The sequence below is a fragment of the Coregonus clupeaformis genome, chromosome 40 (genome assembly GCF_020615455.1).
Source record: "Coregonus clupeaformis isolate EN_2021a chromosome 40, ASM2061545v1, whole genome shotgun sequence".
In the NCBI taxonomy this organism is placed as follows: domain Eukaryota; kingdom Metazoa; phylum Chordata; class Actinopteri; order Salmoniformes; family Salmonidae; genus Coregonus; species Coregonus clupeaformis.
In genome coordinates this window covers 14,317,860-14,338,264 of record NC_059231.1, presented here as the reverse complement: position 1 = coordinate 14,338,264, position 20,405 = coordinate 14,317,860, and the positions used below count along the sequence as shown (strand labels likewise).

Genomic DNA, 20,405 nt, shown 5'->3' with positions numbered 1-20,405 from the left:
GAGCCTTTGACCATTTTTAGGGCCTTCCTCTGACACTGCCTGTTATAGAGGTCCTGGATGGCAGGGAGCTCAGCACCAGTGATGTACTGGGCCGTACGCACTACCCTCTGTAGCGCCTTGCGGGCGGATACCAAGCAGTTGTTATACCAAGCGGTGATGCAACCAGACAAGATGCTCTCAATGGTGCAGCTGTATATCTTTTTGAGGATCTGACAGCCCATGCCAAATCATTTCAGCCTCCTGAGGGGGAAGAGGCGTTGTCGTGCCCTGTTCACAACTGTGTTGGTGTGTGTTGACCATGATAGATCCTTAGTGATGTAGACACCGAAGAACTTGAAGCTCTCGACCCGCTCCACTACTGCCCCGTCGATATGAATGGGGGCGTGCTCAGCCCACCATTTCCTGTAGTCCATGATCAGCTCCTTTGTCTTACTGACATTGAGGTAAAGTTTGTTGTCCTGTTACCACACTGCCAGGTGTCTGACCTCCTCCCTATAAGCTCTCATCGTCATTGATGATCAGGACTACCACCGTCGTGTCGTCGGCAAACTTAATGATGGTGTTGGAGTCCTGCGGAGTCATGGGTGAACAGGGAGTACAGGAGGGGACTAATCACACACCCCTGATGGGCCCCAATGTTGAGAGTCAGCGTGACGCATGTCACCACCTGGGGGCGGCCCGTCAGGAAGTCCAGGATCCAGTTGCAGAGGGAGGTGTTCAGTCCCAGGGTCCTTAGATTAGTGATGAGCTTGGAGGGCACTATGGTGTTGAATGCTGAGCTGTAGTCAATGAACAGCATTCTCACATACAGTTGAATTCGGAAGTTTACATACACCTTAGCCAAATACATTTAAACTCAGTTTTTCACAATTCCTGACATTTAATCCTAGTAAAAATTCCCTCTTAGGTCAGTTAGGATCACCACTTTATTTTAAGAATGTGAAATGTCAGAATAATAGTAGAGAGAATGATTTATTTCAGCTTTTATTTATTTCATCACATTCTCAGTGGGTCAGAAGTTGACATACACTCAATTAGTATTTGGTAGCATTGCCTATAAATTGTTTAACTTGGGTCAAACATTTTGGGTAGCTTCCACAAGCTTCCAACAATAAGTTGGGTGAATTTTGGCCCATTCCTCCTGACAGAGCTTGTGTAACTGAGTCAGGTTTGTAGGCCTCCTTGCTCGCACACGCTTTTTCAGTTCTGCACACACATTTTCTATAGGCTTGAGGTCAGGGCTTTGTGATGGACACTCCTATACCTTGACTTTGCTGTCCTTAAGCCATTTTGCCACGACTTTGGAGGTATGCTTGGGTCATTGTCCATTTGGAAGATCCATTTGCAACCAAACTTTAACTTCCTGACTGATGTCTTGTGATGTTGCTTCAATATATCCACATAATCTTCCTTCCTCATTAAGCCACCTATTTTGTGAAGTGCACCAGTCCCTGCTGCAGCCCCACAGCATGATGCTGCCACCCCCGTGCTTTACGGTTGGGATGGTGTTCTTCGGCTTGCAAGCTACCCCCTTTTTCCTTCAAACATAACGATGGTCATTATGGCCAAACAGTTATATTTTTGTTTCATCAGACCAGAGGACATTTCTCCAAAAAGTACGATCTTTGTCCCCATGTGCAGTTGCAAACCGTAGTCTGGCTTTTTTATGGTGGTTTTGGAGCAGTGGCTTCTTCCTTGCTGAGCGGCCTTTCAGGTTATGTCGATATAGGACTTGTTTTACTGTGGATATAGATAATTTTGTACCTGTTTCCTCCATCATCTTCACAAGGTCCTTTGCTGTTGTGCAGGGATTGATTTGCTCTTTTCACACCAAAGTATGTTCATCTGTATGAGACAGAACGTGTCTCCTTCCTGAGTGGTATGACGGCTGCGTGGTCCCATGGTGTTATACTTGCTTACTATTGTATTTACAGATGAACGTGGTACCTTCAGGTGTTTGGAAATTGCTCCCAAGGATGAACCAGACTTGTGGAGGTCTACAATTTTCTTTCTGAGGTCTTGGCTGATTTCTTTTGATTTTCCCATGATGTCAAGCAAAGAGGCACTGAGTTTGAAGGTAGGCCTTGAAATACTTCCACAGGTACACCTCCAATTAACTCAAATGATGTCAATTAGCCTATCAGAAGCTTCTAAAGCCATGACATCATTTTCTGGAATTTTCCAAGCTGTTTAAAGGCACAGTCAGCTTAGTGTATGTAAACTTCTGACCCACTGGAATTGTGATACAGTGAATTATAAGTGAAATAAACTGTCTGTAAACAATTGTTGGAAAAATTACATGTCATGCACATGTAATTTGCCAAAACTATAGTCTGTTAACAAGAAATGTGTGGAGTGGTTGAAAAACAAGTTTTAATGACTCCAACCTAAGTGTATGTAAAGTTCCGACTTCAACTGTAGGTGTTCCTCTTGTCCAGATGGAAAAGTGTAATGTGGAGTGCAATAGAGATTGTGTCATCTGTGCATATGTTGGGGTGGTATGTGAATTGGGGTGTGTGCAGAGTGTCTGGGATGATGGTGTTGATGTGAGCCATAACCAAAGCATTTCATGGCTACAGATGTGAGTGTTATGGTGTAATAGTCATTTAGACGGGTTAACTTGGTGTTCTTGGGCAAAGGGGCTATGGTGGTCTGCTTGAAACATGTATATATTACAGACTGGGTTAGGGAGAGGTTGAACATGTCAGTGAAGACACTTGCCAGCTGGTCAGCGCATGCTCTGAGTATGCAACCTGGTGCAACCTGCGGCCTTGTGAATGTTAACCTGTTTAAAGGTCTTACTCACATCGGCTATGGAGAGCGTGATCACACAGTCGTCTGGAACATTTGGTGCTGTCATGCATGGTTCAGTGTTGCTTGCCTCGAAGCGAGCATAGAAGACCTGTAGGTCGTCTGGTAGGCTCGCATCACTAGGCAGCTCGCGGCTGGGTTTCCCTTTGTAATTTGTGATAGTTTGCAAGACCTGCCACATCCGACGTGCGTCAGAGCCGGTGTAGTAGGATCTGATCTTGGTCCTGTATTGATGCTTTGCCTGTTTGATGGTTCATCAGAGGGCGTAGCGGGATTTTGTATAAAGGTCCGGATTAGTGTCCCACCCCTTGAAAGCAGCAGCTCTAGACTTTAGCTGAGTGTGGATGTTGCCTGTAATCCATGGCTTCTGGTTGGGATATGTACGTGCTGTCACTGTGAGGACAACATCGTCAATGCACTTATTAATGAAGCCGGTGACCTATGTGGTAAACTCTGCAATGCCATCGGATGAACCCGGAACATATTCCATTCTATGCTAGCGAAACAGTAGCTTAGCATTCGCTTCATCTGACCACTTCCATATTGAGTGTGTCACTGGTACTTCCTGTTTGAGTTTTTGTTTTTGAATCAGGAGGATGGAGTTTCAGTGTGTGTGTGTGTGTGTGTGTGTGTGTTAGTGGTGCGTGGGTCAGCTGTTTGTTCACCAGCACCCGACTGCAATTGCTAATAACCCATCTGCAATGGCCCGATTATATGTGATAAAGTAAAAATCCACTCTACACTCCTGGTCCTGATTCAAAATTGTGCTTACATTTGGTGTATAATTTTACTGCAATAAATGCTTAATTCTGTAGGAGTTCATATTAAGGCCACATATGAGAGGTTATAGACCTACAGTCAGTGTACATATTTCAGTTTCCATTTAACCCATCTGGGCCCGGTTTCCCAAAAGCATCTTAAGGCTAAGTTCATCTTAGAACCATAGACTATAGTTCCCTTGACGTGCCATAGGCCTATTTGAAGTCCCTGTCTTGTGACTGTCGAATTTGTATAGTGCCTCACAATCATGACACGTAACATAGCCGACACTGCTATCATCCTGTTTTACCACTTCACTAAATATTTCCCAAACATTACTTTTCTGGTCCTTGTCTCTCCATTTAACAGTTTTTCTCTCATTGAATTAAACTCAGACATTGGGGATTGGAGTGTAGGCTATTTGGTACACGTACAGGTAGGCCCTAAAGCTTAGGCTTATGCACTTATGCCAGATAGCCTAAAATAATGAAAGAAAAACCTCAGTGTAGCCTATAGATATCAATTGCACAAGAATAATATATTCATGGATTTTTTAAAGGTATTGTTTCCTCTTTGTTCAACCCGCCATCCACCCGCCCTTCACCAAACTAAACCCGTCCGCCTCATGGATTTAACCGCGGGGACTGGGGGTTATGAGTCAACTCGCGCATGTGTGTGTGTGTATGTGTGCCTGTGCGTGTGACAAAAGGAGTTTGCCCCAACATGTTCTCCTAATTACATAAGCATCAGATTTTGCACGTTTTTGTCCAACCCCATTATCTGTTCAGCTGTATCTGCTACAGTGTATGTGAGCCTGAATTTGTTTGTAAAAAAAGTGCAAAACTGCAATCTCCCACTATAAATGCAATGGAGGTGCCCTTATCTTGTAATTGAGAATATTAAGCCATTTATCATGTTAAGACTTTCACAGCACAAGAATGGAGGGAATTGGTGGTGTTTGAGGCAGGTTTGGAAAACACACACACGCACACACACACACACACACACACACACACACACACACACACACACACACACACACACTAGAAAGAATGACCCCACATAGTCACATAAAACATACATGTACAGCATCTGAACTGAATGATCTTCACCTTTCATTTTATTAGATAGCACAATAACAACAAGACAATGATTTGCATCCTTTCTAAAGTGTCCATTAATGCCTTTTCCAATTCCAACCACTCGAGCCGTACGAGCCAAGTTTGATATCTGCCTCCCAGACTTAATACAATTCATCCCCACTCTGCAATTAAAAAACAGAAGGAGCATTTACCCCTTGGAATAATTGGCTGCATACATTTGTTCTGCTTTCCTACATTTCTTATTACTTTCCTCCGATGGTCTGTTTGGGATGGAGGGAGGAGGGGAGGGAGGCTGAAGAGATGTTTTGCCATACCATTGTAGTTCAAAGATGTGTGTGTGTGTGTGTGTGTGTGTGTGTGTGTGTGTGTGTGTGTGTGTGTGTGTGTGTGTGTGTGTGTGTGTGTGTTTGGCTCAGGGGACAAGGGATAGCTGGGATCACAGGCTCAGTGAATTGGCTAATTACGAGTCCGTTCTCAACCCACTAAACAACCAACAGAGGCCTCCACTATACGCTACCAGCCACACACAGACACACACACACACACACACACACACACACACACACACCAACTTCCAGCAGCAGCTACCAGCACCTTGAGTAGCAGGCAGTCGTAGGTAATCAAGAGCACACAGAATACTGTGTAGGAGAGTTAGCGCTGTTTTCTTTTGCAGTACTTTTGTTAGTATGTTTTGCCTTTAGATTCGATTCGATTAGATTAGAGTAGATTTAGTTTATTAGTCCCATGTACAGGGACACAGATGTAATTGCAGGGTACAGTGAAAGTCAATGAGACAAAATATGGATAGTAACAAAAAGTTTATTAGTCCCATGTACAGGGACACAGATGTAATTGCAGGGTACAGTGAAAGTCAATGAGACAAAATATGGATAGTAACAATAATAATAATAATAATAATAATAATAATAATAATAATAATATACACATTGACAACTGTAGCAATGATAAATGACCATTGGGTGGTGGGGGCAGGGGAAGAGTCCATTGGGGAATGTACATGGGGGAGCAGCGTGGGGGGGAGTGAGGAGTGAATGGAACATTAATAAAAAAAGAGTAATGTATACTTATTTACGCTATAACAATGATGAATGTCCATTGCGGGGTGGGTGTGGGAAGGGTAATTGTTTTTTGGGGTAGAATATCCATAAGGGGAGGGAGGGGGGAGGAGCAAGGTGCCCTGATGCTCCTGTACTGCCCGCGTCTGAGTGAAGGAAGCAGGGAGAACAGGGCATGGCTCGGGTGGCTTGGGTCCCTGATTATCTTCTTGGCCTTCCTACGACACCTGGGATTGTAGGTGTCCTGGAGGGCAGGCAGTGTGCACCCAATGGTGCGCTCGGCTTAGTGCACCACCCTCTGTATCTTACTGTTTTAAAAGCCGTGCTTAATACGGGCAAAACTAAATACATGTTGTTTTCAAGCTATCGTAAGATTGTCTCAGTTCCCGCTCAGCCCAGTCAAAACTGTTCGCTGCTCTGGCACCCCAATGGTGGAAGAAGCTCCCTCACGACGCCAGGACAGCGGAGTCACTCACCACCTTCCGGAGACATTTGAAACCCCACCTCTTTAAGGAATACCTGGGATAGGATAAAATAATCATTCTAACCACCCCTTACCCCCCCAAAAAAAAAAAAAAAAAAAACATTGTAAAGTGGTTATCCCACTGGCTATAAGGTGAATGCACCAATTTGTAAGTCGCTCTGGCTAAGAGCGTCTGCTAAATGACGTAAATGTAAATGTAAATGTAATGGATTACATCTTCACACATCGGATGGTACTATAATTAAACTAGTCCTTGCATATACATACCTTGGTATTTGACAATGATTTATCGTTTAAGAAACGTACAAATAAGCTTGTTAAGAAACTAAGATTACATTTTTTTTTTTTTTTACAGAAACATATCTTGTCACTCTCTAATCAGCAGGAAGCAGATTGTGCAGTCAACCTTTCTACCTGTTCTTGATTATTGTAATACTATTAATCAAAGTGCAGCTGCCTCTACTCCTAAACCCCTGGATGCCGTTTTTCATAGCGCCCTTCGTTTTATCACAGGAGACAGTTTTATTACTCATCACTATTCTTTACCAAAAGGTTGGCTGGACCTCTTTGAAGTCACATGGATCACCTCATTAAGCTCTTTTTGTTTACAAAGCCTTGCTCCACAAGCTTCCGACTTACCTAACTTCACTGTTAAGATTTAAAATTGAAGTTATTAAACCTGTTCACAGAGTTGGTTAACTATGGAGACTCCTTTGGTGTCTACAGAGTAAGATAAGTCAGACTTTAGTTTTCTTGCTCCGCATGTTTGGAATGATCTCCTAAATACATTTGGAATAGATGCGTTGGGGTCCCTAGGGCAGTTCAGGCAGCGGAAAGAGGATTTGTATAATGAAGTGTGTCTTTGTTTTGGTTGATTGTGTTTTGTGTGTATTGTGTATATTTGTTTTTGTACGTGCAATATGTGTTGTGCTGTATTTTATTTGTTTGATATTGTATTATTTTTTGTATATATTTTGTGAGGTTGAATATGCAGTGCTCCATCGTAAAAGATACACTGGTCTCAATGGTCACTCCCTGATTAAATAAAGGTACATTCAAAAATAAGTCTAGACTGTTGGTTGTCATTTGGGGACAATTGAACTGTGGAAATGTATTACTTTTTAACAATATTTCTCACAATTATATTTTATTAGGGTCTTAATGTTGTGACAACAATCAGATACTGGTTGTGTTCTTACCAAGCTTTTACCTCTCTGGTTCTCTTTGTTGTGAACAACATTCCTCCTATCTGTCTGACTTACCTCATGTTTAAAAACTAAGAAGTCTGAATCACTGAGCAGAGCCTGAGCATGCAGAGAGGGTCATCCATGCTCAAAGAGACAAGTCAACCATGTGCTAACACACACACACACACACACTCACACACACACACCACATTGCCTCTCCTCTGGTCCATAAAAACACATTGGGGGTCAGGGAAGTTATGCTGAGGTTTTGTGCTGTGTTTGTTTGGTAGTGTTTATTTGCCCCCTGCACGGCCCAGTTTGCCTATGAGCAGTGGTTGCTCCCTCCTTCCTCCTCTGTGCTGTGAGTGCCACACGTACCCTAGCGTAACCGTCCAACACACACACACACACAAACACACACACACAAACCTAGCGGAACGTCCCTCCCTCCCATCCCTCCCATAGTGTGGCTGAGAATTAATTTCCGTGATGAGCACCAAGTTCCTTCCCTCCCGTAGAGAGAAGCAGAAAACATATTAACACCACCTCCAATCATCTGTGGAGTACACTTTAATCAGGCTGCTACAGGTACTGCTAGGTTACACACACACACACACACACGCACACTCTGTTACGGGGCTTCTGCCAGCCATAGGGGTTATGAATACTGCTCATCTGTTTCAGCTGTACTTCGCTGATCTGCTTGTGGGGAGTTAGAGAACCCCCCCCACCCCCACCCCCCCACCCATCACACACTCACACACACACAATTGTGGGGAGAGAGAAAGCCATCTCTGTAAATAATGCTAATCTTCAAGCAACAAGCTGGGGTTTTATTTAGTTTTTTATTCAGCGGGAGGCTGGATTAGGTCTGACAAGGACTCTCTCTGAGAATAGTCTAGATTAGGTCTGATAAGGACTCTCTTTGAGAATAGTCTAGATTAGGTCTGATAAGGACTCTCTTTGAGAATAGTCTAGATTAGGTCTGATAAGGACTCTCTTTGAGAATAGTCTAGCTTAGGTCTAATAAGAACTCTCTTTGAGAATAGTCTGGATTAGGTCTGATAAGGACTCTCTTTGAGAATAGTCTAGATTAGGTCTGATAAAAACTCTGATAATAGTCTAGATTAGGTCTGATAAGGACTCTCTTTGAGAATAGTCTAGATTAGGTCTGATAAGGTATTTCTTTGAGAATAGTCTAGATTAGGTCTGATAAGGACTCTCTTTGAGAATAGTCTAGATTAGGTCTGATAAGGACTCTCTCTGAGAATCCAAGGATGAGAATAATTGGGGCTGCCCTCTGTGAACCAATCAGAGAACACAATATTTAACTGTGGGAAGAAGGGAAGTTAGTGGGGGTGAAAAGAGGGGATGGGTTGGATCGCCCCCACTCCCAGTAAACTCTCTGATCCGAGGTGGACAGTATGATTCATATTAGAAGACAGGGGCTGAATCCCAAATGGCACCCTATTCCCTTTATTGCACTTCTTTTGACAAGGGCCTGTAGGGAAAAGATGCCATTTGGGACTCAGCCAGAATATAATCTCATCCTCTCCTCCCTCCCCTGATGAAATATGAAATTACAAAATTGTTAGTGTTGTTGTCTCTCTCTCTCGCTCGCTGGGGGTTAAAATCCAGGCTGGATGGATTTGGTATCATGGGGGGGTAACATACTTATTTCCTATGTTTATGTCTGCTGTGGCGTGCGTGTGTGTGTGTCTGCTGGTATGAGTCTCCAATCTGAGGAAGAGGACAGAGGAAAAACAACAACAAAACTAGATTATGGTTAATAATAACAGCAATAAGACAAGGATTTGTCTCTGACCTTCTAAAAGTTTAATCCATCATATTTATCTGGCGGAGGATGAAGGAGTCAGGGCTGAGGTCTCCTTTACCTGTTTCTCTCAAATCTAACTGTGTACACCTGTGTGTGTGTGTGTGTGTGTGTGTGTGTGTGTGTGTGTCTGTGCATGCCTCCATGCGTGCGTCCGTGTGTGTTTGTGCATCTTTATGTGTGTGGGTCAGTACTTTGTCCTGATGTGTTTCTTTGTGTTTTATCGTATCCCACAGAGATCCTACAAGGCGGTGTGTATGTCGACCAGAATAAGTTCCTGTGCCATGCAGACACCATCCACTGGCAAGACATCGTCAAGAACGCCCGCGTCAGCCCTCTGGTGGTGCCCACCAATAGCAGTGTTACGTGTGAGTAGCTCATCAATGAAAGAGAAGGAAACATCTACTAATTACTACTAGAGATATACAAGTGGGAGATATGCAGGGGGGGACATACAGGGGGGATATACGGGTGGGGGATATACAGGGGGTGATGTACAGGGGGGATATACAGGAGAGGGGGACATACAGGGGGGATATATGGGGGGGTATACAGGGGGGGTGAGATACAGGGGAGGAATATGGGGGGGATATAAGGGGAAGATATATAGAGGAGGGGGGTATACTGGAGGGGCTATACAGGAGGGTATTTTCAGGGGGGATATACAGAAGGGGAATACACAGGGGGGATATATGGGGGGATATATGGGGAGGGTTATATGGGGGGATATACGGGAGGATATACAGGAGGGTGGGATATACAGGGGGGGTTATACAGGGCAGGATATACAGGAAGGATATATACAGGAGGGATATATATACAGGAGTATGGTAGTGGGTGCCAGGTGCAACTCAATATTAGGAATGTGTTCTTAATGTTTGGTATACTCAGTATATTATGTTGCTTTTCGTTCATTGTATATGTATTACATGTGTTTAGTTTTTATTCATGACTAGCTGTACTAGTGCAACCTCTGAATCATACTTCAAACACAACTTACAGCATTGATGAAGTGTCAGTTTCTATTGCATTCTCTCTACTGGTCTCACTCAATAATTTTGATCATTTGACTCTCTGTCACACACACACACACACACACACACACACACACACACACACACACACACACACACACACACACACACACACACACACACACATACATACATACATACACTACACACTGTGGCAAAGATCAAGGAGGTCTGAAAACTTGTAATGCATTTTAAGGCTGTATTCTCCATATTCTTGGAGCAAGTTTTTTTTTTTGTTCCTGTTTTCATTGGCTCTTCAAAACAAGAAAGGAATTTCAAATCCACCCCCAATCTATCCACATATATTTCTCTCTACCTCTCATAGCCAAACCCATAAGACTTGTAAAGTCATTTCGTTTTGACAATTTAACCTTCAGCTTTTTCTGTTTTAAAGAAGTAATAAAACATTATGATGTGGAGAGAAAGAGTGTGATAGTTGTACTGAAGGTCAGGGGGAATTAGAATGTAGATAGTAAGACCTTGGACACTAAAGCCTGGTTATTACTCTTTCGCCTGCTTTTCATGGTTTAGCTAGAGACCAAAGAAAACTCTGTGTGGGCTCAGGTATAGATATGTTATCTTTGACCCATCTCCCCAGCTTACTCAATTATCATATAGGTAGGGAGCGAGGGAAGTGTAACAAAGGGCAGTAGATGGAGAGTCTGAGAAAGTGTCAGGGATGGATGGAGAGAGGGAGGGATGGAGAGAGGGAGAGGGGAAGGGAGGGGATGTAGCTAGAGATGTCAGAGAGAAAGTGTCTTCAATGTAATTACTCTTAGCTGAACTGGAACACCCCACTCATCCAGCCTCACACTGCAATTACCAGGCAGTCAATTAAGCCCTCCAAAACACAGCTAACGCTAATATAACAGCAGAATGTCTAGCTAGTTGGTACTGCTGCTGTCTCTCTCCCCTGCAGCAGTCGTTAATGAGAGAACACACTGTTAGTAACTCTAGTAGTGCATTAAAGGTAGACTCAGCTTCTCCGCTGTTTTGGTCCCGTGGCTACCACGCTGAAACAGTGGGAAGTGAACCCGTGCACTTGTGCAGATACTGTGTGTGACTGTGTGAGAGCGAAGTCTTGCATCTCACTCATCTCAATATCTGTGGTGCTGCCCGTGGCAGCGTCATTTTGCTGAGTCTACCTTTAAGGAAACAAAACAGTAGAGTACATTGTGTCACTCATATCAGAGATTACCAGGTGCTTGGTAGAGAATCTAGTAAGATTATAGTAATGAGATGATTATAGCATATCTAACGTTCTCTCTCTGCCAACAACTCATGTTTCAGGCCAAATGTATTTACCCGTCTCGAAGGACCATGTACGAAAGAGACTCACTTTGGGTTTTGTAAAATGACAGTCAATACCAGGTTCTTGGTAGAGAAGTGTGTTAAAGTTGTGGTGTTTTCGTTTCATGGATGTGTGTGTACTTGGTGTAACAGTATACGTTCATGTTCTTGTCCACAGGCCAGAAGTGTCACAAATCCTGTAACGGTCGCTGCTGGGGCCCCAAGGAGGACCAGTGTCAAAGCTGTGAGTACTCTGCAGTCTCTGCCTCTCTCTCTCTCTCTCTCTCTCTCTCTCTCTCTCTCTCTCTCTCTCTCTCTCTCTCTCTCTCTCTCTCTCTCTCTCTCTCTCTCTCTCTCTCTCTCTCTCTCTCTCTCTCTCTCTCTCTCTCTCTCTCTCTCTCTCTCAATTCAATTCAAAGGGCTTTATTGGCATGGGAAACATATGTTTACATTGTCAAACCAAGTGAAATAGATAATAAACAAAAGTGAAATAAACAATTCAAAATTAACAGTAAACATTACACTCACAAAAGTTGCAAAGGAATAGAGACATTTCAAATGTAATGTGCAAATAGTTAAAGAACAAAGGGGAAACTAACTAAACATAAATATGGGTTGTATTTACAATGGTGTTTGTTCTTCACTGGTTGCCCTTTTCTTTTGACAACAGGTCACAAATATTGCTGCTGTGATGGCACACTGTGGCATTTCACCCAATAGATATGGGAGTTTATCAAAATTGAATTTGTTTTCGAATTCTTTGTGGGTCTCTGTAATCTGAGGGAAATATGTGTCTCTAATATGGTCATACATTTGGCAGGAGGTTAGGAAGTACAGCTCAGGTTCCACCTCATTTTGTGGGCAGTGTGCACATAGCCTGTCTTCTCTTGAGAGCCAGGTCTATCTACGGCGGCCTCTCTCAATAGCAAGGCTATGCTCACTGAGTCTGTACATAGTCAAAGCTTTCCTTAATTTTGGGTCAGTCACAGTGGTCAGGTATTCTGCCACTGTGTACTCTCTGTTTAGGGCAAAATAACATTCTAGTTTGCTTTGTTTTTTTGTTAATTCTTTCCCATGTGTCAAGTAATTATATTTTGGTTTGGTTGGGTCTAATTGTGTTGCTGTCCTGGGGCTCTGTGGGGTCTGTTTGTGTTTGCGAACAGAGCCCCAGGACCAGCTTGCTTATGGGACTCTTCTCCAGGTTAATCTCTCTGTAGGTGATGGCTTTGTTATGTAAGAATTGGGAATCACTTCCTTTTAGGTGGTTGTAGAATTTAACGGCTCTTTTATGGATTTTGATAATTAGCAGGTATCAGCCTAATTCTGCTCTGCATGCATTATTTGGTGTTTTACATTGTACACTGTGGATATCTTTTCAGAATTCTGCATACAGAGTCTCAATTTGTTGTTTTCCCATTTTGTGAATTCTTGGTTGGTGAGCGAACCCCAGACCTCACAACCATAAAGGGCAATGGGTTATATAAATTATTAAAGTATTTTTTGCCAAGTCCTAATTGGTATGTCAAATTTGATGTTCCTTTTGATGGTGTAGAAGGACCTACTTGCCTTGTCTCTCAGATCGTTCACAGCTTTGATGGAAGTTACCTGAGGCGCTGATGTTTAGGCTGAGGTATGTATAGTTTTTTGTGTGATGTAGGGCAACGGTGTCTAGATGGAATGTGTATTTGTGGTCCTGGCTACTGGACCTTTTTTGGAACATCATTATTTTTGTCTTACTGAGATTTACTATCAGGGCCCAGGTCTGAAATAATTTGTGCAGAAGAACTAGGTGCTGCTGTAGGCCATCCGTGGTTGGGTACAGAAGCCCCAGATCATCAGCAAACAGTAGACATTTGACTTCAGATTCTAGTAGGGTGAGGCCGGGTGCTGCAGACTGTTCCAGTGCCCTCGCCAATTTGTTGATATATATGTTGAAGTGGGTGGGGCTCAAGCTCCTTCCCTGTCTCACCCCACGGCCCTGTGGAAAGAAATGTGTGTTTTTTGCCCATTTTAACCGCACACTTGTTGTTTGTGTACATGGGTTTTATAATGTCATATGTTTTTCCCCCAACCCCACTTTCCATCGATTTGTATAGCAGACCCTCATGCCAAATTGAGTCAAAAGCTTTTTTGAAATCAATAAATGTTTTGGTTTGTTTGTTTGTCAATTAGGGTGTGCAGGGTGAATACGTAGTCTGTCTGACGGTAATTTGGTAAAAAGCCAATTTGACATTTGCTCAGTACATTGTTTTCACTGAGGAAATGTAAGAGTCTGCTGTTAATGATAATGCAGAGGATTTTCCCAACGTTTCTTTTGACGCATATCCCACGGTAGTTATTGGGGTCAAATTTCTCTCTCTCGATATGGCTGGACATGAACAGGACTGGTGAATGGAGCGAAAGGAAAATGGGAAAGGGCTCTCTCTCTCTCTCTCTCTCTCTCTCTCTCTCTCTCTCTCTCTCTCTCTCTCTCTCTCTCTCTCTCTCTCTCTCTCTCTCTCTCTCTCTCTCTCTCTCTCTCTCTCTCTCTCTCTCTCTCTCTCTCTCTCTCTCTCTCTCTCTCTCTCTCTCTCTCTCTCTCTCTCTCTCTCTCTCTCTCTCTCTCTCTCTCTCTCTCCCTCCTATGCCTCTCAGCCCCGACAGGGAGACAGGCAGCACAGGAGTGCACTTTAAGCATAATTACCTATGGTCCTGTGGCCCTCCCATAGACTCCCCCTCTCTCCCGATATGGCTGGACATGAACAGGACTGGTGAATGGAGCGAAAGGAGAATGGGAAAGGGCTCTCTCTCTCTCTCTCTCTCTCTCTCTCTCTCTCTCTCTCTCTCTCTCTCTCTCTCTCTCTCTCTCTCTCTCTCTCTCTCTCTCTCTCTCTCTCTCTCTCTCTCTCTCTCTCTCTCTCTCTCTCTCTCTCTCTCTCTCTCTCTTTCTCTCCCTCTCCCTCTCTCTCTCCCTCTCCCCCTCTCTCTCGCTCTCTCTCCCATCTCCCAATCGTCTCCTCCTCCAGCCCTAGCTCCCGCCCTCTTCCAAGATGCCAGATTCTAAATCCTCTTCTCGTCAGTCTTAAACCACTGTGATTTCCCCTGCCACCCACTCCACTGGCTGCTCTGCATTAAGTCAAACTGTTGAACAACACACAGTCAGTTGCCTCACCTGTAAGCAAGTCTGAAGCTAGCTGTGCTGTGTGAGGGTGTGAGAGGTAACCTGGGTCAGCTGTGCTCTGTCTGCCTGGGCTGTACACACGGGAATGGCACACACACACACACACACACACACACACACACACACACACACACAGACACACACACACATACACACACACACACACACACACACACACACACACACACACACACACACACACACACACACACACAGACAGACAAACAGACAGACAGACAGACAGACAGACAGACAGACAGACAGACAGACAGACAGACAGACAGACAGACAGACAGACAGACAGACAGACAGACAGACAGACAGACTCAACCACTCAGCATCACTCAGCCTGCATGGGGCTAAAGGCAGCTTGTTTGATATACAGCTACAGCTACTGTATCATGGTTCTAATATATTATATTACACCTCAGTCTCCAGCTGTGTGTTAGTGGGACCCTCTCAACACTTTTGTGGACAAGCACAGGCCTCAGAAGATAGGGGTTGATAAGTGATACATGCATGCACACACACACACACACACTACGTTCCTCTCTAACAGGAGACGGTGTACTGTAACAGTCCTGTAGTAAAACACCATTAGGATTGAGTTGAGGAAGAACTACATCTGTAAGTTATCTATCTCTAATGAATCACTCATGTCCTCTCTCAGTACTGCTGCCACAGCCTGCTGTCTGTCTGTCTCTCTGTATCCCAGGCCCCCCATATGCTTCTGTCACTGTACTGTGCATCTCTTTCATTTCTCTCCATCTGTGATATTCTCTCTCTTTTTTCCCTTATATCGCTCTCCGTGTATTTCCCCTGTCTCTGGACGTCACTCATTCTCATTGCTGTAGGCCTATGTATAGTATCTCTATCTGTCCATCCCCTCATCCCCACCCTTTAATTCTCTAGTATTGCTATCTTTCCATCACACACATTCTCTCTCTCTCTCTCTCTCTCTCTCTCTCTCTCTCTCTCTCTCTCTCTCTCTCTCTCTCTCTCTCTCTCTCTCTCTCTCTCTCTCTCTCTCTCTCTCTCTCTCTCTCTCTCTCTCTCTCTCTCTCTCTCTCTCTCTCTCTCTCTCTCTCTCTCTCTCTCTCTCTCTCTCTCTCTCTCTCTCTCTCTCTCTCTCTCTCTCTCTCTCTCTGTTTTCTCTGTTCTCTCTCTCTTTCTGACACTGTTCTCTCTCTCTTTCCTCCCCCCCTCCAAACCACAGGTGGCTGGTGGCACCTTAATTGGAGAGGATTGGCTCATAGTAATGGCTGGAACGGAATCAATGGAATGGTATAGAACACATCAAACACATGGTTTCCAGGTGTTTGATACCATTCCATTTGCTCCATTCCAGCCATTATTATGAGTGTTCCTCCCCTCAGCAGCCTCCTGTGCTCCAAACATCTCCCTCTATTACTCCATCCCTCTCCCTCCATCCCTCTCCCTCCATCTCTCTCCCTCCATCCCTCTCCCTCCATCCCTCTCCCTCCATCTCTCTCCCTCCATCTCTCTCCCTCCATCCCTCTCTCTCCATCCCTCTCCCTCCATCTATCTCCCTCCATCCCTCTCCCTCCATCCCTCTCCCTCCATCTCTCTCCCTCCATCCCTCTCCCTCCATCTCTCTCCCTCATTCCTCTCCCTCCATCCCTCTCTGTGTTTTCTCTGTTCTCTCTCTCTTTCTGACACAGCATCCCTTTCCCTCCATCCATCTCCCACCATCCCTCTCCCTCCATCTCTCTCCCTCCATCTCTCTCCCTCCATCCCTCTCCCTCCATCTATCTCCCTCCATCCCTCTCCCTCCATCCCTCTCCCTCCATCTCTCTCCCTCCATCCCTCTCCCTCCATCTCTCTCCCTCATTCCTCTCCCTCCATCCCTCTCTGTGTTTTCTCTGTTCTCTCTCTCTTTCTGACACAGCATCCCTTTCCCTCCATCCCTCTCCCTCCATCCCTCTCCCTCCAAACCACAGGTGGCTGGTGGCACCTTAATTGGGGAGGATTGGCTCATAGTAATGGCTGGAACGGAATCAATGGAATGGTATCGAACACATCAAACACATGGTTTCCAGGTGTTTGATACCATTCCATTTGCTCCATTCCAGCCATTATTATGAGCGTTCCTCCCCTCAGCAGCCTCCTGTTTTCCAAACATCTCCCTCTATTACTCCATCCCTCTCTCTCCATCCCTCTCCCTCCATCCCTCTCCCTCCATCCCTCTCCCTCCATCTCTCTCCCTCCATCCATCCCTCTCCCTCCATCTATCTCCCTCCATCTATCTCCCTCCATCCATCTCCCACCATCCCTCTCCCTCCATCTCTCTCCCTCCATCTCTCTCCCTCCATCCCTCTCCCTCCATCTCTCTCCCTCCATCCCTCTCCCTCCATCTCTCTCCCTCCATCTCTCTCCCTCCATCCCTCTCCCTCCATCTCTCTCCCTCCATCCCTCTCCCTCCATCTCTCTCCCTCCATCCCTCTCCCTCCATCTCTCTCCCTCCATTCCTCTCCCTCCATCTCCCTCCATCTCTCTCCCTCCCTCCATTCCTCTCCCTCCATGCCTCTCCCTCCATCTCTATCCCTCCATCTTTCTCCCTCCATCTCTCTCCCTCCATCTCTCTCCCTCCATCTCTCTCCCTCCATCCCTCTCCCTCCATCCCTCTCCCTCCATCTCTCTCCCTCCATCTCTAACCCTCCATCTTTCTCCCTCCATCTCTCTCCCTCCCTCCATTCCTCTCCCTCCATGACTCTCCCTCCATCTCTATCCCTCCATCTTTCTCCCTCCAGCTCTCTCCCTCCATCTCTCTCCCTCCATCTCTCTCCCTCCATCCCTCTCCCTCCATCCCTCTCCCTCCATCTCTCTCCCTCCATCCCTCTCCCTCCATCCCTCTCCCTCCATCCATCTCCCTCCATCCCTCTTTCTCCATCCCTCTCCCTTCATCTCTCTCCCTCCATCTCTCTCCCTCCATCCATCTCCCTCCATCTCTCTCCCTCCATTCCTCTCCCTCCATCCCTCTCCCTCCATCCCTCTCCTTCCCTCCATCTCTCCCTCCATCTCTCTCCCTCCCTACATCCCTCTCCCTCCATCTCTCTCCCTCCATTCCTCTCCCTCCATCCCTCTCCCTCCATCCCTCTCCTTCCATCCCTCTCCCCCCATCCATCTCCCTCCATCTCTCTCCCTCTCTCCATTCCTCTCCATCCATACCTCTCCCTACATCCCTCTCCATCCATCCCTCTCCCTCATCCCTCTCCCTCCATCTCTCTCCCTCATCTCTCTCCCTCCATCCCTCTCCCTCCATCTCTCTCCCTCCATCCCTCTCCATCTATCTCTCCCTCTCCCTCCATCTCTCTCCCTCCATCCCTCTCCCTCCATCCCTCTCCCTCCATCTCTCTCCCTCCATCCCTCTCCATCCATCTCTCTCCCTCCATCCCTCTCCCTCCATCTCTCTCCCTCCTTCCCTCTCCCTCCATCCCTATCCCTCCATCTCTCTCCCTCCATCTCTCTCCCTCCATCCCTCTCCCTCCATCTCTCTCCCTCTCTCCATTCATCTCCCTCCATACCTCTCCCTCCATCCCTCTCCCTACATCCCTCTTTCTCCAACCCTCTCCCTTCATCTCTCTCCCTTCATCTCTCTCCCTCCATCCATCTCCCTCCATCTCTCTCCCTCCATTCCTCTCCCTCCATCCCTCTCCCTCCATCCCTCTCCCTCCATCCCTCTCCCTCCATATCTCTCCCTCCATCTCTCTCCCTCCATCCATCCCTCTCCCTCCATCTCTCTCCCTCCATCCCTCTCCCTCCATCTCTCCCTCCATCTCTCTCTCCCTCCCTCCATCTCTCTCCCTCCATCCCTCTCCCTCCCTCCATCTCTCTCCCTCCATCCCTCTCCCTCCATCCCTCTCCCTCCATCTCCCTCCATCTCTAACCCTCTCTCCATTCCTCTCCATCCATACCTCTCCCTCCATCCCTCTCCCTCCAACTCTCTCCCCCCATCGCTCTCCCTCCATCCCTCTCCCTCCATTCCTCTCCCTCCATCCCTCTCCATCCATCCCTCTCCCTCCATCTCTCTCCCTCCATCCCTCTCCATCCCTCTCCCTCCATCTTTCTCCCTCCATCCCTCTCCATCCATCTCTCTCCCTCCATCTCTCTCCCTCCCTCCATCTCTCTCCCTCCATCCCTTCCCTCCATCCCTCTCCCTCCATCTCTCTCCCTCCATCCCTCTCCCTCCATCCCTCCCTCCATCTCTCTCCCTCCATCCCTCTCCCTCCATCTCTCTCCCTCATTCCTCTCCCTCCATCCCTCTCCCTCCATCCCTCTCCATCCATCCCTCTCCCTCCATCTCTCTCCCTCCATCTCTCTCCCTCCATCTCTCTCCCTCCATCTCTCTCCCTCCATCCCTCTCCCTCCATCTCTCTCCCTCTCTCCATTCATCTCCCTCCATACCTCTCCCTCCATCCCTCTCCCTACATCCCTCTTTCTCCAACCCTCTCCCTTCATCTCTCTCCCTCCATCTCTCTCCCTCCATCCATCTCCCTCCATCTCTCTCCCTCCATTCCTCTCCCTCCATTCCTCTCCCTCCATCCCTCTCCCTCCATCCCTCTCCCTCCATATCTCTCCCTCCATCTCTCTCCCTCCATCCATCCCTCTCCCTCCATCTATCTCCCTCCATCCCTCTCCCTCCATCTCTCCCTCCATCTCTCTCCCTCCCTCCATCTCTCTCCCTCCATCCCTCTCCCTCCCTCCATCTCTCTCCCTCCATCCCTCTCCCTCCATCCCTCTCCCTCCATCTCCCTCCATCTCTAACCCTCTCTCCATTCCTCTCCATCCATACCTCTCCCTCCATCCCTCTCCCTCCAACTCTCTCCCCCATCTCTCTCCCTCCATCCCTCTCCCTCCATTCCTCTCCCTCATCCCTCTCCATCCATCCCTCTCCCTCCATCTCTCTCCCTCCATCCCTCTCCCTCCATCTTTCTCCCTCCATCCCTCTCCATCCATCTCTCTCCCTCCATCTCTCTCCCTCCCTCCATCTCTCTCCCTCCATCCCTTCCCTCCATCCCTCTCCCTCCATCTCTCTCCCTCCATCCCTCTCCCTCCATCCCTCCCTCCATCTCTCTCCCTCCATCCCTCTCCCTCCATCTCTCTCCCTCATTCCTCTCCCTCCATCCCTCTCCCTCCATCCCTCTCCATCCATCCCTCTCCCTCCATCTCTCTCCCTCCATCTCTCTCCCTCCATCTCTCTCCCTCCATCCCTCCCTCTCCCTCCATCCCTCCCTCCATCTCTCTCCCTCCATCCCTCTCCCTCCATCTCTCTCCCTCATTCCTCTCCCTCCATCCCTCTACATCCATCCCTCTCCCTCCATCTCTCTCCCTCCATCTCTCTCCCTCCATCCCTCTCCCTCCATCCCTCTCCCTCCTTCTCTCTCCCTCCATCCCTTTCCCTCCCTCTCTCCCTCCATCTCTCTCCCTCCATACCTCTCCCTCCATCCCTCTCCCTCCAACTCTCTCCCTCCATCTCTCTCCCTCCATCCCTCTCCCTCCATCCCTCTCCCTCCATCTCTCTCCCTCCATCTCTCTCCCTCTTTCTCATTGAGAGGACAGAAGCATACATTGCCAGTGTGTGAGAAACTGCTAGACGAAGGCCTCTCACTATAATACTCTCACATCAAGTACTAAATACAGAACGCC

The 20,405-nt window shown here is 46.8% G+C and overlaps 1 protein-coding gene across 1 annotated transcript in view; it reads left to right on the top strand.

Annotated features, from left to right (window-relative positions):
- The window catches only part of LOC121554931 (receptor tyrosine-protein kinase erbB-4-like), a 225,254-nt gene that overhangs the window by 46,772 nt on the left and 158,077 nt on the right, over window positions 1-20,405 (top strand). Inside the window, exons 3-4 of the mRNA XM_045212027.1 lie at window positions 9,491-9,622; window positions 11,757-11,822. Of these exons, the coding sequence (XP_045067962.1) occupies window positions 9,491-9,622; window positions 11,757-11,822 (198 nt within the window). The remainder of the gene's footprint in view (window positions 1-9,490; window positions 9,623-11,756; window positions 11,823-20,405) is intronic.